At 38.7% G+C, this 27779-nt stretch overlaps 1 protein-coding gene across 1 annotated transcript in view; it reads right to left on the bottom strand.

Moving 5' to 3' along the window:
* LGR6 (leucine rich repeat containing G protein-coupled receptor 6) overlaps window positions 1-27779 on the bottom strand; it is a 140635-nt gene that overhangs the window by 75239 nt on the left and 37617 nt on the right. The window contains exons 2-3 of the mRNA XM_088153408.1: window positions 14950-15021; window positions 9299-9370 (exon numbers count right to left, since the gene is read on the bottom strand). Coding sequence (XP_088009534.1) covers window positions 9299-9370; window positions 14950-15021 — 144 coding nt within the window. The remainder of the gene's footprint in view (window positions 1-9298; window positions 9371-14949; window positions 15022-27779) is intronic.

Below are 27779 nucleotides of genomic sequence, written 5' to 3'. Positions count from 1 at the left end.
TCCATAGATGGATGGGGAAAATGTGAGAAATGGACAAAGAAAAGGAATAGAATACCACATATTCTGTTATCACTTAAGCCAAGATGTTTTGAAAGCTTACAGAACTTGGGCTACTGTAATCAAGGCTTAGTCAGTAACTGGAGAACAAAGGAAGAAGCTACAATCTCCCACTTTCTCCTCTCTTTTCCTTATTGCACCATTAGAATACAATGGCTGAGCATCTGATGAGCCACCAGAGGTAAATGGCAAATGTTGCAGACAAAGGGGAAACAAGCTACGCTGTGTGGGGCCATGTAGCTCATTTCTTTGTATGGAACAATGACTTAATCACAGGGTTTCACGGACGCTGTGCCGTTTCCACTGGGAGCGGCCTACCAGCCGCACTGTTTTTAGTAAACATCTCCAGCTAATGATAGACATTTGCATTTACTCAAGTAAACAACAGAAGCACAACGTGGACCATGCTCATCTCTTGGCTGCAGCATTTTATTTCTTTGGTACAAAAAATCAAAAGGGGACAAAATGGTGTCTTGGAACAAAACACTAACCCTCTTGGTTAAAGACCAAATTGTGTGTGTGGGGGGGGGTGGACCATACAAATAAGTCCCACATGGGAAGCATAAGATCCTGCCTGCTCAATCATCTTGCAATAAACACTTCTCATAATATAGTGCAGTTAACTAGCTGATCTATTTTAGTTGTGAGTGAGCTAAGAAAAATGGAAGTGGGGTCAATATCCCCATTCAGAATTTCTCCAAACCTGGAAAAACAGCTCAGTTTAACCCAAGCAGAGTTCCATGAGATTCACACCTAATTGGGACAAGGACTGGTTGATGTCATTGTGAAGGCAACAGGGTTTGATTTCTCCCCATTCCCATTATAAATGTCCACTCCCTTCCCTTACTTGGTTTGCAGATCTGGCTGCAGCAGTAGAAATGAAAAATGAAAGGCAGCTTTTTTTTCCTCATCTCCTTTTTGACACCAGACATACTGCTATGGCAGTATGCCAGTCCACAAAAAGTATGAGAAATTTAGCTTTGCAGAGGGAACATGTGAGGAATAGAAGCTGGGAGGGAGAAGGAAGGCTTCACTCCCCCTCCATTCTAACTCTGTTACTGGAGATGGGGCGGGGGGGCAGGCTATGGTAATGTGAGTGGGAAGAAGTAGATAGCAACTTTTGGATTCATCATGCTTACATCATGTTTGCAGTAATTATTGCAAGCTACTAAATTTGCGTTTCCCTGCTAGGAAATAGACTTTTCAGCAGCAACTCCATGGACAATAACAAGAAGCCCACATCCTGGTGGGATGAAAAAATTACCATGTGGTATAGTAACCCAAGTGGACCCCATTAACTTCACATCAGGAGATCATTGCTTTCAGAAAGAACAACTATGAGCTACAGGTGATGAGCATTATAAATGCCACTAATTATTATAGCAAAACCACAGTCTTCACTTGATCTGCCCTATTATCATAGCAGATTTTTGAAAGCAGAAGCAGGATGGTCGTTTTAGCTGTCATTGGTTTAATTGCTCTGATGTCACAGAGAGGCAGAACAGCTTTTATATCAGGCAACTAAATACTGCAGAATTTATAAATGGAATTCTGAGGTCAACCCAAGTATCTTTTGCTAAGTCAAGCTATAATAACCTGAAAATGAAAGTACAGAAATTGAACCTATTGTGGAAAGACACTTAAGAAGATTAAACCTGCTACTTGTAAAGGCAGAATATTGCTTGAGAAGATGGGAGAGGAGCAAATCTTCCAACTGCTGATTCCAAGACAGCACCAGATTTATTATCTATGGGGAGAGTTTATAATCTTCTTTCCTTTGATTCCAAGCCATTCCATGATAGCTGGTCAAAGTGCTCTTGTTGGACTTCTATTAGCTTTTTTGAAAATTGTGCTTCTTAGAATTGAAGTGCTGTGGTGTGCAAACAATTATTATATTTTCTGGGTCAGAGCAGATTTTTGTTTTATCAGGACTGTAGTGGGGCAGACTGGTAATTGTTCTTAGCATTGGGAGATCAGCAGAAGAGATGATGGTCATGGATCACCCTTGAACTGCTTTTGAAGGATTGGAAAATGGAAGTGTTGGCACTATGGAAACGGCATCCAAAACCTTGTTTCAGATTAGGAGACTCCATAATAAAGAAATCAATTTTTTACTCTTCCTAATCCAAAAGTACCTGAAGATATGTTAGATGTAGTGGTTACGTCTAACAATCTAAAACTAACCCCAGACAAAGGCAAAATATGACTCCTATTCAAGTTTGCAATTTGGATGTGCTGTTAGCTCCAGTGCTATTATGAAAAGATTGACTGATTTGGGTGGCAAGGAGTATGTTTTGCCATCAGAAGCTACTATTCCAATACGCATTCTATCTGGTTGTGGAAAACTTGGTTTCAGTGAGACATGGATCAATAACCTCCCATTTGGATGAGTGTAACACATACATGGGGCTGCCTCTGAAAACACTGTAGAATTTTCAGCTAGTAACTGGGATCAGGAATTATGAATTCTCCTTCAGTCAGAGATTCAGAGGGTGGCTAAATGAGACAGGGCTTTTCTACTGAGCCTTCACTCCTTCTCTGAGAATGTTCTCCCTTGTGAGGCACACCCGGTACTAGCTCACAGCTTTTCAGTTCTCCTGGGCTGATATTACTGATATATAATCATTACAGACTCTAATTATATCACTGTTTTAGCAAGGTGTTTTTACTTATTGATTAATAGAACTGTTTGTGCTACATTTACTTTACAGTGCTAACGTTGAGGCACTTCCACACAGCCACCACCCTTACCAGTCTACTCTCTCTGCAGCAGCTCAACAACATCAAGTGAATTTCCCCACTCCTGAATTCCATTCTCCCCTGTTGGTGGCCCATGTTTACCTCAGTCAATGGGAGGGCAAAAAACTAGCACCCATAGGCATGACCCTTGTTCTTCCTTCCCTATGATTTTTGGCGGTGAAGATTTTTTTAAAAAAGTCATCCATAAGTCATGCTCCCTTTCTCCATATTGCTGTATATAATGAAAAGACTACATCACTATTCTTATGTTATACTCAAACAGGAGAAACAATGAATAAAATCTTTTACACAATCTATTCAGATGACACAGCATGTAAAATGAACCTTGGGGAATGCAGGAGACCTGCTGCTCTTGCTTGTAATCCTCCTGCATGGATCAAGGTATTGTTCACAAGTTGTATGCGTGTAGACTCTGTTCAGAAGACCTGATAAACATTCAGAAGTCAGAGACTGCCAGTGCAAACCAAGCCTTGCATTCGTGCTATTTGCTCTCCCATTAGAATAGGGTTATAGGATCCGAATCAATCAGAATGAATGGGCTGCTTGGATCTACCCTTCTTGGATTATTAGCACTGATCATTGTGTTTAGATATGTTTCATATTTTTACTTATGGCAACAAGGGCTCCAGGGGGACTCTGAGTGCTGCTCTGTATATATGTGAGCTTATATGCACATTTGCATGTGTAACAAATGCAGCACAGAACTCTGAGGCTGTTCCCCTTCTTCCTCTGAATGCCTCTGTGTGTTTATTCACTCTCTTTAGTTTTAATGATTGGAGAAGATGAAAGGGAAAGAAGTACAGATCAAGGGCTGCTCATCTGCCACTCCAGGGAAGGATTTCAAGAGACAACACCGATTCATGTGCTTCCCCATGCCTTCTGGGGAAAGCTATTCATTGAGTCATAGGAATGCTTTCCCACACCGTCAGCCCTCACATCTGAAGCGGCCTCTAGTCTCCTGCCTAATTGACTGACACTCTGTGAATCCAATCTTTGATGGCTCCATGCATGCGTTCTGCAATAAAAACATTCTCTCAGCAGGACAAGAACTGCTGTGCTTCTCTAATTCGCCGTACTTGAAATCAAGCCTACTGCTGCTAGACCTGCTCCGTTGCCCTGCTCTTCTGAAGCTACAGGGAGGCAACTACCCTCTCCCACCCCGTTACAATAACGCTCCTTGTGAGATAGACTTTATATGTCATTGCTGAACACTTAAGGAGGTGAGCTTACAGTTTTTGTTATTTTCCTTTGGTTGAAATCACACTCGCATTGTAGGTTCTTTCAACTGGCATGTTCACTGGTCAATTTGCTACAGAAGTAAACTCCACTGAACATCTGGATTTCTTCACCCAATTGGCCTATAGACTAGATCTATGTAGTGTGCTGCTGACATGATACCATGTAAACAGAATTTATTTATTTTTAAAAATTCTATGCTGCCCACACCCATGTTGTGGTTCTAAGTGACATAATATCTAGAAGGCAACTTAAAATTTAAAATTGAAATAATTAAAGCAGGCAGTATGAAAAATTCTAGAGTAAATCAAGATTCTGGAAACAGATACATTATGAATTTTAAGGAGGAGGGGGCCAGCCTCAATTTCAACCACAAGCCATATCTTAATGTAGCGACTGGCATGAAAAAAGCAGAGCTATGTGGTACAATCGGCAAAGGTGCTCCCTGAAAATCTAGGCATACAGGGCAGACTACCCATAAGTAGACCAAGGGATGGATTATAAGTAGGTGATAAAGCAAACATATTCACATATTTCCCATGAATTAAACTTTGCATTGACCTGTTTATCCCAAATTCTCAATCTGATCAAATGAATTGGAGCTAATATTATGGCCTATTAGCACTCTTATAATTACTAAGTGAGACAAAGAAATATTGACCATTGCTGGGTGTGATGCATTAGATATTGGGACATTCAAATAATTGGATCATTTGAAACTGGTGCTAAAAATTCTGAAATAGTTTGATGGGAATTTAATGCCACACATGTTTATTACAGCCCTAAGGCCAGATACAATCAAAGTATACAATACAACCATCTTACATTTATATATATCTATAAAACAGAACAATTAATATTATTTAATCTAATAATTAAAATAACAGTGCTAAAATATATCAAAGTAAGACACTATGTTATGGAATTTTAACTCTAAATAATGGTGGAGCGTATTGTACAGATGGTAGCACAAAACCGGGCAACTTGGGAGGATATTTATGGGTCTTTGTCCGAAAGGAGTAGCATTAGATGGAAGTCACACTCCCTGCCAGGAAATCTCTTCAATATTGGGTATATATATATATCTGTCTAGAATCCTTATATAGGGAGCAATATAATAGCATATGGCTTAATGTTTCTATTGAGCCATCTCCACATGGACATAATCGAAGGTGCATGGGAATGACCTTAAAACGTTCAAAAAGGACTGCCTTCAATGCCACAAAGACTTGAAGCTATTTCAGATCCCAAATCTTTTACCCAGATTTTTTAAAAAAAAATTTCAGGGGAGCCTGTTCTATCTGATATAAGATGTTAATGGTTATAGCTGACGAGATCTCCTGAGCTTAAAAACAAACAACAACAAATCCAGATGAACATGTCTCATTTGAAACCAAGTTGGGACTTATAGCCAGTTTTTCTGCAAAATATATCCAGCAGGATGCATTTTCCATCAATAAATGTAAACCTCTTAAAGTCTAGTGATAGAAGCAGGAAATAACTCTCAACCTAAAGAAAATAAATAACAAATATCGGAATCTGTTTCAAATCCTAGGATAAATTGGCTAACTAAAAGTTTCATGAAGTTATCAGGAGTCAAGCTTAACCTGAAGGACATTTTATGTTTTAAAAAAGATATGATTTATGGCTCTAAATACAGTACAGCTCTCAGATTTGTTACAGTAATAGAATGAATTAGGCAAGGTAAGCACCTTTAAGCATGTGCAAAGTGTCTTTCCTTCAACATTAAATAAAGAGATCAGAAAATAAGGGAGTGGGCTTTCAGAAGAGCTGACTCTTAGGCAAGGCTGCATCCTGACTTAAAAGAAAACCTGCTTTTCAGAGCTGAGCTCTAACATTATAAAAGGTTTTCTGTATTTGAGCCCTTATGATCCTTCCTTGTTCACGTTTAAGCTCTGCACTGCTGATGGTTGGTGTGGCAGGTGAGTTCTTCCCTACAAAAAGAATTCTCTTAGAAATTATGGCATGCTGGAGCTGGGTGCTTAATCTGCATTCCTTGCCTGGAGCATCCTGGTTCTGATGAAAGCGAGAGTTTTTCCACAAGCCTTAATTGGTGGTTTTTTTCAAGCCCCGTTCCAACAAGTCCCCTGAGAGCGTTGCCTCTGTGCCCTACAGCCTTCTCTCCTTGCTATCCTGCCATTCCAGGACAGGGTGAATTGAGCAAAGGTGGAATCGTGGGTCCTTGTAGAAATGGAGAGAGGCTGTACAGTCTAGAAATTGTACAACACCCACTTGCCTGGTAACAAGCTGACTCACAGAGCACCACTGGGCCATTACAGGAAAGCCTCTCGCCAGATTCGCAGCAGGAGTCAGAGACACTAAATTAACATGCATGGCTGCAAGCATAACATACGCCTTCAACGGGGCCAGTCTTACTATGAAGTACTTTGCTTCAGGCAGCTCATTCAAAAGGGGCACTAATTTCTCAGTTTCCATTTCATTGCAGAAACATGTTCCAGTCTTCTAGAACACGGCATCATTTTTTATTTTTATTTTGTGCTTCAAGTGGAAAAAAATGTCCAAGATTCCTACCATGGCAAACAGCAAAGGTTCATTTTAAAAAAGTGAAAGAAATCCTGTTAAGGACTGACTTTCATTTGGGCATTTATCGTTTTAAAATATAGCCTAGCTATTTATTATAGATTTAATTCACTTAGTGACAAATGTTTCCAGGTGGATTACACAAGAGAATAAAACACATAGTAAAATCCAAAATTGAAATAAAGTCTAAGAACAAAAAAACACAAAACATGCAATCAAAATAGATAAAAAGTATTTCTAAGACCAGAGATAGATTGGAAGTTATCTATTTTTCATATCTTTTTTTCTTTTACTTTACTTTACTTTACTTCACTTTTTCTTTTCCTTTTTTTTAATATTTTGTATTTCAAATTTTCTTTTTCATTTCTAACTTTTAAATATGTATCTTTAAAATCTTAATAAAATATTATAAAAAAAATAGATAAAAGTAAAATAGCTAACCTAATATAGGACATTGGCTTTTTTAAGCGTTCAGTGTTTCAGGGCTTTTATTTTTGAGATAATTTATGTTGCTCTAGGACACTTTGGACTGAGTAATATCAAATAAAATCATAAAAATAAGAAAACTAAAAAGGCTAAACAACCTTAATCTGAAGATAATTTATGCTTTATTTATTGCCATTATAATTGTTGTTCTCAACTTTTATCTGGTCTGTTGTGCTGTTCTCTGTATTAGTTTGATATTCTTTTCAGAGTGGGGTGTTTTTGTTTTTTATCCTTTTATTTTGATATAGTTCTACTTACAGAAGCGAATACATGTAGCTCAGGGTTGAACTGTGGAGTCCTTGGGGTTCTCTGAGCTTGGTTGTTTTCTCGCAAATGTTTCATTACCTGGCTATGTAACATCTTCAGTGCTCACGTTAGCCCAGTAACGAAACGTTTGCAAGAAAACAAATGTAATTGACTGTACACCAGCAAAGAACATACATTATTGGGCAGTATAAAAGTATAATACATAAACAGTAAGGCAGCTGCAGTGGAGTCCTTCATATTCTGTGGATCTTGAGCGGTGGCTGTATGCAAAGCTTATTCTCACAGCTGGAGACGTAGTAGAACCTTTAACAATCATTGTGGGAAACATTCCTTCTGATCAGCTACATGGATTAGTAGAAGACTAAAGCAAGCTGAAGCACGTTTGGTCTGAGAACCATTGTCAACCTATCCTAATCTCAGTATGAGGGCCATCTGGACATATTACTGGAGATATTTTTCCACATATTTCTTCAGATGATAAGTCCCTCACTTTGAAATGAAAGCTACAATGATAATCCTTTTGTTAAAATGGATGCCCAATTTGTCTCCTGTCAAGGAAGGATGAAGTGAAGAGGTTATTTATGACTTCATCACAAGATTGCTTTCGATGCACTCCAAGATGTTCCGGCAAGCATTGCCGTTTGTCTCAGACTGCCAATGCTCCTTGACTAATACACTTTCAGCCTCAGGAGAATCACACAAGATTTATTATTATTTTTTTGTCTTGAAGCCCATGGGCAGCTTTGTTAAAATTACCTGGAGGAGGTGCTATTTTAGTTTCAGAGAGACTTACATGTTTTACCATTTCACTGGGAAGTGCTCCAATGTACTCTGATGAAAAGCAACTTTCCTGAGTGTAGAGTTGCCCTTGTTGAGACAGGGTGGGTTTTCTGTGGTTTTCTTGGCTTCTTTGATTCAGTGCCTGATGCAGGCTGTGGATAAAGAATCAACTCATCTCTAAACCCAGGGATTTAGAGCAGGATTCTTTAGAAGCCCTCATGAACAGCCCTGCGCTCTCTAATCTGGGGAGCAGGTTGCTACCTGTGTGCTTTGTATAAACATTGTCAGCTACAGTGATTTTGCATTGTGGTTGGGTTCCAAACATGCCCATGGGACTAAAATCTTTATTGCAGAAGAGAAGAGATTGTAAAATATCTCTTTGGAAAAAGAGAAGTTGAACCACTGAGCCCATAAATCATTCACCAGAACCAGACTGTTGGGGTACTACCATGAATAAAGAAAAATAGCAGTCCATCTTACCATTTTATAATACACTGGCTACAAAAGACTTTAAAAGTGATCAGAGGAAAAGGCCTCCAGTTCCAATAAGGAGATTGGGACAAGTGCTGCTTAAGCCCCAATACAATGTAAGTACCAGGGAAGGAGCTAAATGAGAGAATGAGAGAGTGGCAGCCACATAATTATAAGCTAGTGCTGCTGTTTTGATTCTGGAGTAAGATAAATTTTAAGGGGCTACTGGCAATTGTTTACTTTCCACATAAGGTATATTAACCCCATCCAGTCAAAGAAAAGTAACTTGAAATATATTGTTATAACTGCAGGCCGACGATAAAGCTTGTCATAGTGGAAATCATACAGTTCCAGGTCTGTTTAAGAATTTTTATGCAGGCGGAGGCACACTTACAAGTTCTGAACACCCTGTTCACATGGGATTCTCCTGTGAGTACCGCCTGAAAAAGTTTGATGAAAGTTCAAACCCCACTCTTCATATCAAGAATATTAAATAAGTAACATTATTGTGCTGAAGTGTCTGGATGTCTCAGGAGTGCAGACATACATGTATAGTGAGAGAAAAGTCCATCACATGACTCACATATACATAAAGAGCTTTCAGGAAGAAAAACTATGGGCCCAAATGCAAGTCTAAAGAACAGTAAAGCAGTTGTAGTTAGAAGAAATTATGACTTACAAAATTTTTAAATTGTAGAGTCCAGAAAATGCTTCTTCTGGAATCTTAGAGAGTTGGTTTCCAGAAAGGCGCCTGTAATAAACAGAACAAACAAGATCAAGATAATACAACTGAATGTTTAACAGTGCCTTTTGTTAGGAAATATAATGATAGCTTGGATTGAAGTGTCTTCCTCTACTTTTCAGCAAGATAGAACCATTATGAGGGGAACCAGAGGTCATTATAGGAGGAAGAATTTTCTGTACGATAAAAGCTATCTTCCTTCCTTCCTTCCTTCCTTCCTTCCTTCCTTCCTTCCTTCCTTCCTTCCTTCCTTCCTTCCTTCCTTCCTTCCTTCCTTCCTTCCTTCCTTCCTTCCTCATACTAGTAGCTGCATGAAGAGAATACTCTTGGCTTTATAGTCCAGATCTTACTGGGACAAATGGGAAATCTCTAAGATACCATTCTTAAGATTAGGAAATTTTCATATATCACAAATGGTTTTATTTTCAAAGCTAAAGAAAAGACATTCTCATAGATGGTTTGTTAAAAAGATCCTCCATCTTCAGAGACATTGTTCAGGATCAATTTTAGGAGAAGGTTGTCCCTTTTCTTCTCTTCTGATAAGATATCCTTTAGAAATTAATCTTGGATCAGATGAGACTTTTGCATTCCTCTTGCATTCATTGATACTTGCACATTTTCTGGATTCCCCCAAAGATAATTAGAAATGTGTTATACTGGTCAACGTCTTCCTGCACACAAAGATACAAAACTTATATCTTATATAGAATTCTATTCTTCTCTGGAGTTTAGAGAAATTATTTGTATAACTGGTTCTATCATAGGGTAAAGAGCATAACATTGTCTCTTTATGTCTGTTCTGCAAAGAAGCAGACTTCCACCCGTGCTTTATTGCAGATCATGATCAACTGCTTGAAGAATTTGTTGAAGTGTTATTTTTGAGAGGGCGACTCCTTAAAATTGCTACGTTTTATTCAATTTCCCTGGAAGAGGCAATGTTTCTGATAAAAAAATATTGGAAACAGAACCTGTGTGCAAATTGGTGCTTACTGCACTACATTTTTTGTGGATTACCTATATTTGTATTTATTCTTGTATGTCTATACGCACACGTGCATACATATGTGTGCTACTTCTTCCCAAAATTGGGGATTAGATTTTTTTTAATGATAACACTGTACTTTTATGTGTTTTATTATGCGTCTAATAAATTTGATTCAGTGGACAAATAAGAAGCTTAATGGAGGAGAGAACGCTTAAAATGGATTATGGTGAATTTAACTTTTAGGATGATGAGATACTTTACATTTAGCTTCTTCAACAGGCATTGAAAATAAATGAGCTATGTGGATACAATGCAAGGACGCCATGGTAGAAATTCTGCATTTTAAACAAACAAGTGAGAGCTCCTATGGGGAAGAACTAGGATAATGGCTGAGAAAAAGCATCTGAAACCCACCCTCCCCCATGGGAAGCTAACAGTATTGCAGGAAATTCTATCATTGTCTGGTATGGATATTGGAAGAATGGAAAAACTGCTACCCTGTAAAGGAAATTACCAATTAGGAAAGGAAATGTGACACCTGTAAATTGCACTCATAGCCATGCATAGGAGGATGCTCGCCTATATGTATAAAGATACTTGGAAAACAAGATAGACAGTTTTTCACAAAAATGCATGTTATTTACAAGAGCAACTACAAACAGAAACTTCCCAGGAAACTATATTTAAACATATATTCTGAACATTAAGAGAAAACAGGCAAGAAATGAAGTTTCCAAGGAGCTCTCCCCTTAAAAGGAAGGGAACAGCACTTGAATCAGGAGAGAATAATTTCATATATAATGAATTATATAAGGAATGGTTGTTGTTCTTTTTGTCTCCAGTGCAGCTTTTCTCAACCTTAGCAAATTTAAGACATGTGGACTTCAACTCCCAGAATTCTCCAGCTAGCCATTTAGTGGGACGGAGCTTAAGGTGTGTGCCTTATGTGTATGCTTGCAACACAAGCCAACAGACTGGAGCAGGTATGCCAATGAAGCTGTCAACACTGGTTTCCGTTCCCTATCATGAATCACTGATTGTTTAGTCTTGTGTATTTTGGCATAATAGCATTCTTTGCTCCTGCTGATACCCTTATATTGCATTCCCAGTCCTTCTTGTCAATCAGCAAAATCTACATCTGCCTAATTCTTAGTCTGTCTGCTACCTACAATCTCTTTTGACATAAGAAACAAGTGGATTCTTACTCTCAACTGTCAGGGCTCCAGCTTTTCCTTCATGCATTTGCCTCATTAGGCATTAAGTCCCATAGAACTCAATGAGGCTTAGTCATGAGTAGACATGCCTTGGATATTGTGCTATCTTTTCTATGATAGGCTTTCCAAAGGATCTGCATAGAGTATCTGTCCCACAGAGCTTCATAAAATCACCTAAGGACAATGAACAGAATATGGGTTTTTTCCCACGTGAAAAAATTAAGAAGAAACTATCCTAACATGAGCAATTTCAGCCAGCAGGATGGCTAAGAGTATATATAGCATTAACCGTCATTTGTTGAATTGTCCATATTGACAAATCATAATACGTAGGTTCACGCATCACACCAAGCCAAAAACAAAGAACTTTTTGGTTTAAGAGTTAAATGTGAGTCCGATCAGTATCAGAGTAGTAACTGGACAGACTTCTTCCTCCAAACTGGTCCCCTGCAATGCAGCACTGGGCTACTAGTGTTCCCATCCTTTGGTGCCCCGCCTTGCCCTGTGCAAGCTGTTGGCATCCCCAAAGCAGTGCTTTAAGTCATAATCGTGGGATCAGTTTTTATTTCCTTGTGCCTTTTAGGCTGAGGAGGTAATTCTATCTTCATTACATAATCATTCAAGATATGTATGTATCTTCGTTATGAGCTATAAACACAGTAGCTTTCTTCATTCATCATGAATCATCACGATCATTTCTTGGTATCCCAATTTAGAGATTAGAAAAGCAATTTTTACTGTGTACACTATCTTCTCTTACTGCTGTTGAAGACAACTCGTATAGTTGAAGAGTAGACTTACCACATCTAAGCTGCAAAAAGCAAAAAGCCAGGCACCCACTAGATCAGGGTTCCTCAACCTTGGCAACTTTAAGACAGGTGAACTTCAACTCCCAGAATTCCCTGGCCAGCAATTCTGGAAGTTGAAGTCCACCCGTCTTAAAGTTGCCAAGGTTGAGGAACCCTGCACTAGATGGCAACAAAGAGTTAGGATTGTAAGTATTTCTTTGGTACCATGTAATGGTTGCCTTGGATTTTGCAAGATCTGGCAGCCCTAATGATCAGGCATTTCAACATATTCCTAGGACAAGATAGCAGATCTTCATTTGCGTAACTGCATATACTGAGATTGATATTTACGCTAAATAGGGAGTATTCACCTCAAAATCCTCCTGGAGCAGAGATAAGAGAAACTGAGTCAATCTTGCTCTTCCAAATTTGTGCAACTACATGTACCACTATCAACCATCATTTATAAATATGCTAACCCACAATCAAAGTACATTATGGATTAGCATTAAACATTTGCCAGTTCTTAATGTATGTGCTTAACCAGCCTTGAACTATACATTATGACCAGTTAGATGAATCAACTCAAGATCAATTTCATCATGATTTCCTTTGATTCTTTTGAGATAGTTGGGAATGGCTCAAATGGTGCTTTGTTATCATCTGGTAAATATAACATCAAGTGATGATTTGCCTGTATTTACTGCAAAGAATTAATGGTAAGATTAATCTCCTTAACTTCAAACACAGTCTTCCAACAAAATCAGTTGTCACTTTCACTATGAATAATGACATTTTGAAACTCTTGATAAGAAGTGACAAGAAATTAAACGTTCTACATGGATAAGAAGACGGTCAGCATTAGTTTTCTGTAAAACTGGAATTAATATTTCTGTCAAAATTTATCTTATTTTTCTGAGCATTAGGAAAGTCATATATGTACAATACAAGGCATGACTTGGTTAAAAAATAGGTTCAATGGTTCTTTTATTTCATCATTTAACATTAGAACATAAAAAACACTGCTAGATCAGATCAAAGGCTTATCTACAATGAGCTATCTATAGGAAGTCCACAAATGAATGTGAGGGCATTACTTCTCTCCACCTATGATTCCTAGCAACTTCTGTTCAGAAGCAGGGTCCTTTAGATCACTGAGGTTGTTGTATTCTCCCAGATGACTCCTCTCCAAAGGAAGACTCAATGCTCCTTCAGGCACACCAGTGAATTACTTCTGAAAGTGCAACATCTCTCAAGCTGCAAAAATTGGGTTACTAGATGAGCCACTCCTGGAATGGAAATGGCAGGGGATATGCTAGGCAAAGAAGTGCTCACTTGAGATACACAGTATCTAATCAGTAAAAGTCTTCTCAGGAGTAAGATCCCATTCATAAATAGAAATGTTCAAAGATTGACTTTCAGTTTCAGATTGCTGGTTGCTAGAATCAACTGGGTTTGTATAATATGCTAGGCTAAACTCTAATTGGCTACTTGAAGCTATGTTTACATAACGTAGTATACATTAATTCACTGAATCATGGTTTACTGAATGAACTGATTTGAAATACCAATCTATAAAGTAATCAATGGGCTGGATTTGTACAACACAACGAACTAAAAAGTTGTTGAATAGTTTGTGTGACAGCATGTTTATGGTTCAGTGTGTTATATGCATTCTAATTCAGTTAATCATGATCTACTACTATGAAAGGAAGAAAAAAAAACTATTAACTTTGTTCATGTCGAGCAAAATTCTATAAAGGATTGTCTGCTTTCCTATGAGATCCTAAGTCATAGCTTATTTAACTGTGGTTTACAAAATAAACATTTGGTTGTATCCATGGCTTATAACCCATATTGATAGATTACAATGCCTGCTTCAGCCAAAGAGCAAACTGCATTTAGTCGTGCTTCACAAATTCAAACTATATATTCCCCTTTGCTCACATTTTCTAAATAAAACCCAAATATTTAATCTCTCTCTCTCTCTCTCTCTCTCTTTTTGTATTTCCCCTGTTTTGCAAGATCATATATGAGATGTGGCAACCAGAATGTACACACAATATTCCTAAGGTGGCTGAGGAATTCTGGAAGTTGAAGTCCACACATCTTTCAATTGCTGAGTTTGAGAAACACTGCCTTAAATAAAAACATTGCCCTGTAGAAGGCTACTCCTTTTCACAATATTGGAAGCATTATAGCAGTATTGATTTGGATTAGAGAAGAAATATGAGAACTGTCCAGAGGGACTTGGAAAACTTGAATTAATCAAATATTTGGAAGTTAGAGTGAGCAAATTATTATGTGTAACACATTCAATATACTATAGATAGTGCAGGAAAAGTTCTACCCTTAAACAGATAAGTAACTAAGGAAACAAGCGCTGAGTGTCATGAAGGGCAACAGTTATTTGCATACCTAAATAATAATTAAGTAATTTATTTAGTTGCTATTGTTTTGTTTTGTTTTTTACTGTCATGGACAGTACAAGACACTCTTGAGATTTTTCTGCCTCTCATTCAAATATAACTTGTTCAGTCTTGGGTATTATTTAGAGAACCTTTTAAAAATGTCAAGACAATAATGTTTAGTAATACTTACAATTCTTCCAGAAAATGTAGGTGATGGAAATCTCCAGGCAGCAGTTCACTGATGTTGTTCATGCTTAGATCACTGAGAAATACAAAATAAAAAAAGAGCTTGGAACAGTTGTAATAAAAGCCACAATCTAGTTAAACTTTGAGAGCCGGTTTGGTGTGGTGGTTAAGGCACCAGGCCAGAAACCAGGAGACTGTGAGTTCTAGTCCTGCCTTAGGCACAAAGCCAGTTGGGTGACCTTGGGCCAGCTACTCTCTCTCAGCCCTAGGAAGCAGGCAATGGCAAACCACTTCTGTAAAACCTTGCCAAGAAAACTGCAAGGATTAGTCCAGGCAGTCACCAGGAGTCAACACTGACCTGAAAGCACTAAATAAAGAAAGAAAAGAAAAAGATAAAAAAAGTTAAACTTTTAGACCTTGTATAGGATCTTCACAGTCTTACAAAAATCATCCCTAGTTTGGGCTCTACCCTTTAGTCTGAATACAGGCTGGATTCACGCACCACGTGAAGCCAGAATGTTGTAATCCAGAGCTTGTTGAATAAGACAAATCTTACTGACTTGAATACAATGTAAAACAAAAAATGCAGCTACAGTGCATGCTTCATGCCTAACTCTACACCATAAAGAGCTTGTTCACAAGGATTGGGTAATTGCTAGAGCCACCGTGCATTGCTCTTATTGGCTCTTTCCATGCTGTTCTTCTTTGGTCTTTACAGGGTCTCACAGACTGAAGAAATTTAAAAATTTTATTATAAAATCAACCTGAAGGTTTTGAGCAGTAAGATAGGATATTAATGCCACAAATAAATAAAACTAAAATCTTCTGTCATCTTCAGGAGATCTCCATTAATTTTTTACCTTGAAATAATTTCCCTGCATTTCCCAATCAGAGATGTAGCCCCTCCAGGAACTACACATTCTAAACTTGGCTTCTGAATAAACACCACATCAAACGTTTGATTTGTTTCACAAAATATTTGACTGTTGTGAAACAGTCTGTATTGTACTGTTCATAAAACATTTGACTTAGTATGAAGCAAAGAAGGCGGGAAACTTTAACCATCCATGAAGTAGCTTCAAGATGAGATTACATGAGAAGTATATTAAACAATGAGGCATAAAAATTGATCTCTCAAGTTTTGTTTCTTTCATGTATAAAAATTATGAATACTGAAACTGGACAGACAAAAGGTATTATTTGTTTAATATATTCATATAGTATCCTTCAGCCAAACTGCTCCCAGGCAGTTCACAGCTAAATATATCAATGTAAAACAAAAAGTGCTGCAAGGCAAATCCATTCCAATAAATCCTGCAATAAAATAATACTGTACTTAAAATAGGTAGAAAACAGCCTGGGGTCAAGATGTACAACTGGGTATCATCAGCATCCTGGTGACATCTGACGCCAAACCAACAGATGATCTCACCCAGCAGTTTTATGTAGACATTAAACAGAAGAGGAAAGAAGGTAGAACTTGCAGTCCCCACAAACGAGGGGCCGTGCGGTCGATTTCTCCCATCCTGCTAACACTGATTGAAACTGGCCACAGAGAAAGGAAGAGAATCACCACAAAATGGTGCCTCCCACCCCCAATCCTTGGAGCTGGGCCAAAAGAAAACTATGCTTGACAATATTAAAAGCTGCTGAGAGATCAAGGAGCACAAAATGGACACACCATCCCCACCCTAGCTACACCATAGGTCATTGAAAAGCATGACCAATGCAGATCCCGTACTAAACCCCAGCCTGAAACCCAACTGAAATGGGTCCGGAAAATTGAATTCCTCTAGGGACACTATGAAAATGGTCAGGCTGCAATCCAGTTTTTCCACATCATTTAAGACAGCCTGAGCACTACCTTTCTGAGCAGATAGATCACCTACTCACAGGGCCTCTACCTTGTCACAACACTACCTGTTTCAGAACTTCCACCAACTCACCTATCTTAAATGACAATAAGTGATAGAGTTGGGGTCATTCATATACTGATGACATCAACCTCAAACCTATAAGACCTCCCCCAGCTGTTTTGTTTAGACAATAAAGAGTATCAGAGACAAAAGAGAGCCTGCAAGACCTAATTGCATAGTAATCATAGGGTCTGGGACTTCTATAACCAGCCAGTTAAATAGAGGTGGTATGACTAAAACACCATGCCTATTATTTTTAACTCATAGTCCATCCAGAAAGATATGAATGAATGCCACTGATAATAAAATCATGCTCCCCATCTTTCTCCTGGTGTTGCTCACCCATCAGAACCCAGGGCAGTTTCTATGCCAAATCCTGTTCTGAAAGTTCATTGAAATCTCTGGCTAATTAATCTACTCTAAGAATGCCTAGAATTGCTTGGTTACTTCAGCACTTTGCTTAAACAAGAGATATTTTAATCAGTGGATTACAATCCAGGGAGTACTTCTTTTTGTATTCATTCTGTTTCAAGATGACTAGGGCCACTTCCTCTTGTAGAAAGCATTAACTATCCTCTAGACTAACTGGTCAATACCCTTCCTTCTGTGGTATTTATCAGCCTTTGTAGACAGGTGTACATATATGATAGAAGATACTCCTCCAAATACATCACTGCATACTGAAGTGTGAAAATCCTCCCACAAGATGATGTCCTAGATTGTATATACAAAAAATGAACCATAGAATTTATGGTTCCAAGACATCCAAGTTGCAGGAAATGCAAATGCTTTTGTCAAAAGGTCTTCCAAATATAGCAATGAGCCTCCAAAGGCTCTTAAATGTATTCTGTTGGGCTAAATTAGGGTAGAATGCAATGATGGTGCTGAGTTTCTGTCATTATCCCCAGCTTAGGGGTACCCAATCTATATACATGCAGAAAGAAGAGAGTGATAAAATGTTCTGTCTATATCCTTTCTGTCATAGATATAATCCAGGATGATGAACAACAGTGCTAAAACAACCAATAACACGTAAACCCTAAAATCAGTGAAACCAATTACAGAGCAAATAATGCCACCTGGGTTTGACCATATTCAGATGGAATGTTATGCTCCATCACTGTAGCTCTATCACTCCATTGATTTCACCATCGCAGCAATTTACAGTAATAAAAACAGTGAATTTATGGAGTGAAGGATCCAGCGTGACTGTATTAACTGCTTGAACTATTTCCACATGGGTTCAACAGCTAGTGATATTATATTATCTGGAAATTCTCCCCAAACCCTTCAGTCAGTCTAGGGCAAATACGGGAAATCTTTGACCCATGGTTTAAATTTGGCCCACAAATGCTCCTAATCAGTCCACTACAAACTTGGAATCCTAGAAAGAAAAATGGAATCTCTCCTTCTCTGACTTTCCGGCCATTGCTGGTGCATCAATAAGAAGGCAAGGGGACACATCTGAAAAAGATCAATACTTCTAAGGTCATCCATCTAAACCCTCATTTCTACCTGCTTTAAGGATTAATTTATTTAATCAGTTTGTTAGCCATCCCAGGGACCAAGTAACTCTAGGATTAAAATGTGGATTAAAGCAGAAATACAACAACATAAAAAACAGATATGTCAGACTGCACTGGGGAACAATTCCATAAAAAAACAAAAAACCCAAAACCAGTTACTGAGGGAAGTTACAAATCCTTCTGCCCTGTGGCCTGCTGGAAAAGCCAGGTCTTCATGGCTGTTCAGGAGGGCAGCAGGGTCAGGGCTATATGGACTTCCAGGAGGGCCTGGGTGGCCACAGAGAAAGCACAAATTCCCAACTTGTATACGCTGGAAAGTAAGACAAAGATATTGGAAATTTGAATCATGTGTGATTCAGAGTTAGACCTCATAATCCACTTGTCCCTCAAGGGGCTCCTTAATTCAAGGGCTTTGAAGTCACCCGCCTCTCATAAACACACTCTTTTACTTTTGCTTTTAGTTATAATTACTTTTTTTCTTCTTTGCCAAAAGTACATTCTCTCACTGGTTTATGAAGTCCACTGATAGTTTTCTGCTTCAACTATATTTTTCTTAGGATACAGGGGCTATGCTACAGTTACCTCTTGATGTTCACTTCCTGCATCAGATACCATGCTTTTTGTAGACACTCATAAACAAATATAACATGCTAAATAACACACTAAGGCCATTTTCTCACATAGCACTTCAACACACACATGCACGCACACACAGCTTTGAGCCTCTCTTAACCCACATGTTCAGTGCAGTGTGCTAATATTAATGTGACAATGAAAGGAAAACAGAACAAAAATTCCAGCCAATGTAAATGTTAGTCAAATTGTTTGCATTTCTGACTGATTTTGAGTTGCACATGTGATAATGCCTTAAGGCATCACTAAAAAGGCCTCTCTTCTTAGGGGATAAATCAAAACCTCTGTTTTCCCCATCATAAAGAGGGATCTAAAATAAGAGGCCTTGTAACAAATGATGGTGCTTTTATCTAAAATTTCCTAAGCCAAGAATGGGAATTCTGTGTCCTCTAATAATGAACTATAGCTTCCAGTTTCCTTCAAAACTAGCTATACTGGCTGGAACTGATAAAAGTTAGGTTTGAGTAATGTCTGGAAATCAACAGGTTTCCTACTCCCACTGTAACTGAGGCAAAAAGAGAGAGAGAGAGAGAGAGAGAGAGAGAGAGAGAGAGAGAGAGAGAGAGATGCTCTATGACTCCTGTGGTGCCAGAACTCTCACTTTTCTGACCTTTCTCTTGGAATGCTGAGAACAGGTTGGAAGCATGGTGTGGTTAAAAAAAAAAATTCTTTTGAAACAAAAGAAACAAATCAGAAGAACTATGTGTGATTTGGCCCTGAAATTGAGAGAAAGGATGCAGAATTAATGAAATTAGCCAAATGTATCAATTTAATGTATAACTACATTTATGTCCTGCCTTTCTCAAAAGAGCTGAAAGCAGTGCATGCTGTCTACTCTCACTTTAATCTTCAAACAACTCTCTGAAATAGGTTTAGTGAGAAATAATGACTATCCCAAAATCATCCAGTGAGTGGCATGACTCTACTTGTGGAGTATATATTACAATTATTTATTTCAAATTATTTTTTTAGAAAAATAATCCTCATGAAGTGGTTTACAAGAAATATAAACTACTGCAAGCCAAAATACTACAAATATTATTTTAGAACACATGAAGTAAATTATATGATTCTTACTACAGCTGCTCCTGTTCCTCCTAATGGTCCTGTGGGAGTGGGGGATGTCCAGCTGATCCCAGATTTCTGGAAAGTTTCTCACCTTCCTTCTTTCCTCTCTAATCAGGCATCCTTCCTTATAATGGAGTTTAGCAATCCAAGGGACAAACATCTAAACTCCCATTTTTAGTAAGGTTGGGGAGAAGGAGTCTCTTGCAGGACATGCAAGTACCACAAACAGACCTCACAAATTAGGCCGAGAAAAAAATGACAGTGTAAAACTTTCTGCAATATAAACAGGCCAATATTGTCTGCATTTCCTGGAAAAGTGAATGAATGAAGAATGTTGGTTTTGGAGAAATGACTGCTAGGTGCTTCCAGATGAAACGTTTCAAGCACCATCACTTAAAAGGCACGGGCAATTATTTCATCTTTTTCTCCCTAATGGGTTTTCTTTGAAAACACACATGATAAGAAAGTGAAAAGAAGGAGGTATACAGATGGAGGACGCTATCATCTGAACCCAAGATAAATTCCATGAATTAGGCAGGGCAATTATGTAATAAAAACTTTATCTGGTTCAGGGGCATAATTGGAGTGCTCTGGGGCCCAAGGCAAACTTCTCAGACGGGGGTTCCCCATCTTCACATCAGTCATCAGTTGAAGAGCTAGTGGCTAGCTTTATGGGAGCAGACATGTTTTGGGAAGAATAGCAGCAGTGGTGGCTCACAGTGCGAGATAGCACTGGCAGGTTGTGTCAGAAGTAGTACCACCCAACCTGGCCTGCAGATTAGGTATGCAAACATAAACTACCATTAGATGGCACCAAAGAGTAAACATTTTCTGTATTGCATTCCTGCCATCTAATGGTCACCTACTCAGTAGGCACTGAAGCTGGCTACCATTGCCACCTGCTTCTCTGCCTCCACTTACCAGGCAAATGCCCTAGGCAAATATATAGGTTCCTTAATGGGTACACACCAGTCCTACATCAGATGACAACTTGAGTTTCCCCCCCCCCAAGACTTAAAAAAACCTGTGCCCGCAAGGTGGCTCTTACTCTTGCCTTGACTTTATTTATACCACTGCAAATCCTACCTCAAAATCTGTCATATCAATAAATAAATTTAAAAATTAAATAACACATTTCCAAAATATGGACCATCACAAATTTAGCATTTATATTTTTAATATGTATAAAGCAAAGAACCAACGAGTACAAAATGCTACATTGTGCATAAACTGGGGATTAAGAGATGATGACAACTTTCCATTATGTTTATAAGTAATATGCCCTGAATCCTCTATCTAATCTGCTCGCAAATAATCCATGATGTTCCTGGCAAATAGAAGGGGTAGAAATGGAAGCAGTAACAGACTTCATTTATTTGGGCTCCAAGATCGCCGCAGACGGAGATTGCAGCCATGAAATTAAAAGACGTTTGCTCCTTGGGAGGAAAGCTATGGCAAACCTAGATAGCATATTAAAAAGCAGAGACGTCACCTTGCCGACAAAGATCCGCATAGTCAAAGCTATGGTTTTTCCAGTAGTAATGTATGGCTGTGAGAGCTGGACCATAAAGAAAGCTGAGCGCCGAAGAATTGATGCCTTTGAACTGTGGTGCTGGAGAAGACTCTTGAGAGTCCCCTGGACTGCTAGGAGGTCAAACCAGTCAATCTTAAAGGAAATCAACCCTGATTGCTCATTGGAAGGATCGATAATGAAGCTCAAGCTCAGATACTTTGGCCACCTAATGCGAAGAGAGATCTCTTTGGAGAAGACCCTGATGCTGGGAAAGATTGAAGGCAAAAGGAGAAGAGGACGGCAGAGGATGAGATGGTTAAATAGCATCACTGAAGCAATGAGCATGAAACTGAGCAAACTCGGGGAGGCAGTGAAGGACAGGAAGGCCTGGCGCAATATGGTTCATGGGGTCACGAAGAGTCGGACACGACTTAACGACTAAACAACAACAAAATCCATGATGTGCCATCTATAGTAGATTTCACAAAATTATAACTTGCCTTAGGTAACAGTTTTTAAATTTTTTTTTTTTAAAAGAAGTTCTAAGCATCAGGCTAAATTTCCTGTGTAGATATAATGAACTGAATCTGGTTATATTGACTGTTTCTGGAATGCATAAATGTGTTGTAAATCTACAATAAACCTTTATTTAGTCCAAATTATTTTACAAACTTAAAATTCCACAACCAGGCCTCTGGACTGATTTCAGATGATACAAAATTCAGGGTTTTTCCATATTAAGATCTGAACATGATATGGTCTGAAATGAAGATTTCAGCAGTTATTCAACCTTTTATAACAGTTGTAGAGATAATAAACAGTTGGATGGTTTCAATCTAGTGCAGTGTTTCTCAACCTTGGCAACTTTAAGATGTGTGGACAACTCCCAGAATTCCCCAGCCAGCAACTTTGATTCTGGGAGCTGAAGTCCACACATCTTAAAGTTGCTGTTGGTGAGAAACACTGAAGTGATTCAAATGTTGCCATCAATATGACTTTTAGCCTTTTATAATAATATTAATGTTTTGTACTTTAGAATGTTTTAAAAACTGTTTTTATGGTTGTTTTGTACACTACCAGAGTCACATTGTGTGAGATGGGTGGCCATATAAATATGATTAATAAATAAATGATTAATAAATAAGTGAAGCTCAGGTAAGCTTCTTAATTGAAACTGAGTCCATCTCAGATGAGACATGAATACTAGGGCTTCCCACTGCATCACAATAACCTCTTAAATGTGGCAATTAGAGCTGTGTTCATCTAGAGAAATGTGTGGCTTTATGTCCTATTTTTGACTTGCTATTAAACTTTCTTAAAAACCAGCAAGTGTCCACTTTATTGTTTTTGATAAAATGGATCTGACAGTCCTCTTCAAAAAAAATTTTAAAAGCCTCATTCTGAATATATTCATCTTGTCAGTGACCAGAATTCCCTCTGTTACAAATAAAAGAATAAATTTTCCTTCAAGTTGAGTTCATCTGAAGACTTCGTGGTCACACTGATGTTGTTTTCTTGGCACCAATATATAAGTGGTTTACCACTACCTTATTTCAGGAATTTAAACTTCTTGGTCTAGACTACAGTTCTAGAATTTCTTAGAGGTCTCATATCCATGTACTAATCTGAGCCATCCCTGTTTAGTTCTTCAAGATCAGTCAAGGTCTGCTACGTGCTGCCACCTAGCAGGGTGTGCTAGTGAAATGGTCTGTGAGAATGACCTTGAGAGACAGGAAGAGGAAGAGGAAGGGGTAGAGGAAGAGGATGAACCGCAGACTAGGCAATCGCCTGATAAGAGGCATTTTAGCCCACAGAAGCAATGGGGCGTGGCAAACATCTCAGAAGGGACCCTCCCTAGTTTCTTGGACTGCAAAGGCAAGGGGGGAAGAGATTTCTAACTTGCAAGATTTTGTTACTGTAACCTTACAATAAAGGTAGTGTTAGTACTCATGGTTGGTACTTCTTGTCTAGGTTACCTCGAAGGGCTGACAGGTAGCCATATTGAAAATTATAGGACAGAATCATTTATCTGGAATGCATTGCCACCACCTCAAGGATGTTAACTGGCCCAAGGCCCTCTCTCTGCTTATCTGCCTCATGCCAGGATGATATAGCAGCGTTCATTGGATGTTCCATCCCATGATCCTGTTTGCGTACTTACTGCATACATCTGGCAATTCAGTTCTGCCAGCCCCACTCTGCCTGCTGCAGCCGCCAACTCTACCGCCTCTCCCAAACCGCTGCTCTTTTGTGCAGATTTCTCAGCTCTGAAATTTATAAAATCTACTGTTCTTTTAGTGCGACAATTCTCACCATTGGTGTAATGCTTCGTATTACACAGCCTACTGTCTCAATACTGACAAATACCTACAGTGAACAAGGATGTTTCTCAGCTTCCTCATCCACTGTCCATCGCTGTCCTCTGGCCACTAAGCGCAGTGGTTCTTTTGGACTGCTGCCTGCCTGCACTAATACAGTCAGAAAGAAGGGTGGCAACAATATTCACATGGGAGAGGGGAGTACAAATCAGTGTTTGGGTTCGGTGGGTGCTCACTGTAGCTTGCCAGTCCAAGCTGATTTCAATATATCAGAGTAAGTACAGTTGACTCAGTTTGGGATTATTACGAAAAACGACAGGTTGATATGGTCACGCAGACATGCAGAACTAAGCAGATCTTGGAATACCAGCTTTTCCATGAAGCTCCAACTGCAAAATGACTAAGAAAGGCTAAGAAAAATTATTAAAGGGTATTTTAATAACTGCAGCGAAAGTAGGTTTTGCCTGGCTCTTGCAGAGAAGGGGACAGCTTTCTGCAACAATCCTTCACTGCGTTTCTAAAAACTTGAGATATGAGACTCCCAACATGGCTTCTGGAACTTCACAGAAGTGTACAGAAGTAAATTGTCCATTCCCCAGAGTTTTGGCAGGGCCATACCTCTAATCTCTTGCCAACCCTTGAGGTAGATTGGCAAACAGCAATCTGGTGAAAACAGCAATAACCCCAGCACTTATTGGCAGAGCCCACAGTGTTGGGGAGGGTAGCATTCAAACAGTTGCAACTGCCTTCATGTTTCATGCCTTCAATACACTACCAAAATAGGGAGTAAGGAGGCTGCAGGGAAGATTTGCACATGTTTACAACTCTGCATGCTTAACAGGTGATGACAAGACTTCTCATGGTACATTGCAATGGCAGCTGTGGATTAGTCAGTGTAGAAGATGAGTCAATATGGACTGCAATCTCAAAAAGCACACGATTGAGAACTAGAAGTATGCAACATAAAACTTACACATTTTCTCCTGCAGTGGCAATTATGAACAATGCCCTTCAGCTTGGATATGATTATGAAGATTGCATGACAGGGTATCATCATGTATGGGCTGGAGCTACTACATTTATTTTCTAAGGGGCATGAATCAGTTACTCTGTTTGATGCTTCTAACCCCAACTATGTGGTCTTACTTATCCCAATTGATGTGGCTGCTAGGAGTCAAAAACAACCTGATGGCACATAATCAATCAATCAATCAATCAAATAATCAGTCACCCCAACTAATTGTTCCACTGCTTTCCTTCATGACGCCGTAGAGAACTCAGCCTTAGTCAGGAGTGGGCAATTTTCTTTTTTTCTTTTTTTGTAGGGCAGTGACATAATGTCATCATCAGAGGTGGTAGAAGTTGGGATTTCCAACTCATTCTATGGTGTGCTGTATGCCTTCTATATCCATTTCAAAATCTGCAGTTATGGTTGTATAATGGATGAGTTTCTTTCTAAAATTTGATCTGGCTTTGGAGTACTAGAAGATAATAGGAAAAATTCTGGAAACACTACAGTATTTGATATTCATGTGGTTCAGAAAGTAGAAGTATACGCAGGTGGTATTTTACTTGCATGTCCAACTTGTGAGCTAAGGTTTCCCAAGACCATCTAGTAGGTTTTATAGTTGAATAGGTTCCAGATGGAGGAATTCAGACATTTAACAATGGCAGAATTTATTAGTAAAAGCTTTGCACATTCACCTCTATACCACAAAAAAAATCTTAGGCTAAATTTTTGCAAGTTATGCACATGACAAAACTATAGGAAACCCAGCAGAAAAATATATTCAAAGTTAGTTGGCAAGCTGTTTAAATAAGAGTTTCTACCAACAGTATGCAGAACTCCAACAGTTTACAGTAGTTACCGTACTGCCATTGACTTTGTTTATATTTACCTGTATTTATATTGCTTGAACTTCAGATATATCACAATGATCTTTGCTTTTTTTAGATAAAAATCTAGATACTTCTTTTTAAAAAGCTGTAAAAAAATCCAATAGCATTCTCAGTTCATCTCAGCTCTCAAATGTGCATCATTAAATAACTTCATTTTTTTTTCTCACAATGCTATTTCAACCATAAACTTTCCTGTAGGAAGGATTCCTAGGGAGATATGGGGACAACTGGGTAGGATGATTTGTGGGAAGAATTACAGTGCATTATCTTTTAATATAGTTTATGATGATGATGTCTGGGGAATTCTGGGAGTTAAAGTCCACATATCTTAAAATTGCTGAGGTTGAGATACTCTACTCTACTCTACTCTACTCTACTCTACTCTACTCTACTCTAGTGATAGAAAATTGGTTGCATTCACATGACTTTTTTTCCTCCTTAATTTTTCACAGAACCCCATCATGTTCTCACAAAGCCTTATGGCTATGCACAGCACAGTTTGCAAAAGCCTTTTGTAGGCCATCATGAAGTAGCACTTGACATCTTGAAAGGAGCAACTGCCCACTATCATTGCATGCTGGAAGTCAGGCTCTGTGATGAATCTCAAAGTGGAAAAGGGGCACCAACTATGTATGAAAACTGAGGCAGATGGGAAGTAGCTCTCAAGAACAAGGCTGGCTATAGCCTGAAATGTTCATGAAAATGGTTTCCAAACCATTCACTCTTGTAACAAATAATGAGGCATCAGCAGAGCAATTGACATGAAAAGGGAAAACCATGTCACCATCAGACACTTGCTTCAAAAGTGAGTCAGGGTCTGATCCTGGCTTTTTAAACACCACCCTTCCCCTAGATGCTGTAATCTCTGCCAAAATAAGTAACAGGAGTCCTTTCCTTGCCCAAGCGCTAAAAACCTGCATATCTTATTTAAATATGAGTAGAAAGAAGGCAATAATTCACCCACAGGTGTGAAATAGCCCAAATCTTAACACTCCAGAATGATTTATATTGAGAAAAGGTCTGGCAGCTATCTCAGTAAAATGGGATTTTGGTATTTTGCTTCATAAAATATCACAGCATAGCCTAAAATACATTTGCTTTAAAATATAGGTGACCTAACAGGAAGAGCACACTGACCACTAAAGAGTTATTTAATCTCACAACAGAACAATTCCAATCAGTATTGGGATGGCCAGTGCAAAAACTGTGGAGCTCCTTCAACTGTAAAAGTGAAAAAGGACTCTTGTCCATCATATAAGTTCCCTTTTCAGTTTTGTATCTGGCTACCCTCATTATGGAGATGCACATCCAGATGGTGTCTGGAAGTCTCACAGAGCCAGATAACATGTCAAGTGTCATGGCTCTGTCAGACAAGAATGTTATGTAAGAACCATGACCTATCTCAACAGGGAACCGAACTAGGACATTTCCAGAGGTTTTTTTTTTTAAAACCAAGATGTTATGGTAAAATTAAAAATGATCACATCATGCATTTGTTCCTTAACTTACACTTTTAAAATGCAGGACTTTGGTTGAAAGGTTGCCACATTTGTAAAGCATTTAGGTTACCAAAGTTTAGCCTAGTGGTAATAAAACACTTGATTCAGACTTTCTCACTCCTTAGAAGCTGCCATAGAACTGAAGGACTTTGGGCAGCATAAACCATCAAGCGTGTGAGTGTACAAGAATCAAGAATCAAGGGCATAAAATAACAGAACTGTGGGAGCATTCATGTAGCCAGTAAAAATATACATGTTAATAGCAGCAATGTTCTGTTCCATCCAGGTATACCCTAACATTTTATGAACATGAAATAAGATTATTCACTTCTTTGAGCAAAAAAGCTTAACCCTTCCACTTCTATTATGTGAAGGACAGCTTTGCAGTTGCCTTAAAGAAATGTGCAGTCAGCCTAAAATGCTGTTTGAGGGTCACGTTCTTTGATCATGCAGATTGTCAGC

The sequence above is a fragment of the Python bivittatus genome, unplaced genomic scaffold (assembly GCF_059951505.1).
Source record: "Python bivittatus isolate LINGU-HERP-01145 unplaced genomic scaffold, Pbiv_v1 ctg000700_np1212, whole genome shotgun sequence".
In the NCBI taxonomy this organism is placed as follows: domain Eukaryota; kingdom Metazoa; phylum Chordata; class Lepidosauria; order Squamata; family Pythonidae; genus Python; species Python bivittatus.
The sequence above is the reverse complement of the archived record's forward strand: the minus strand, read 5'-3'. Positions and strand labels throughout refer to the sequence as shown.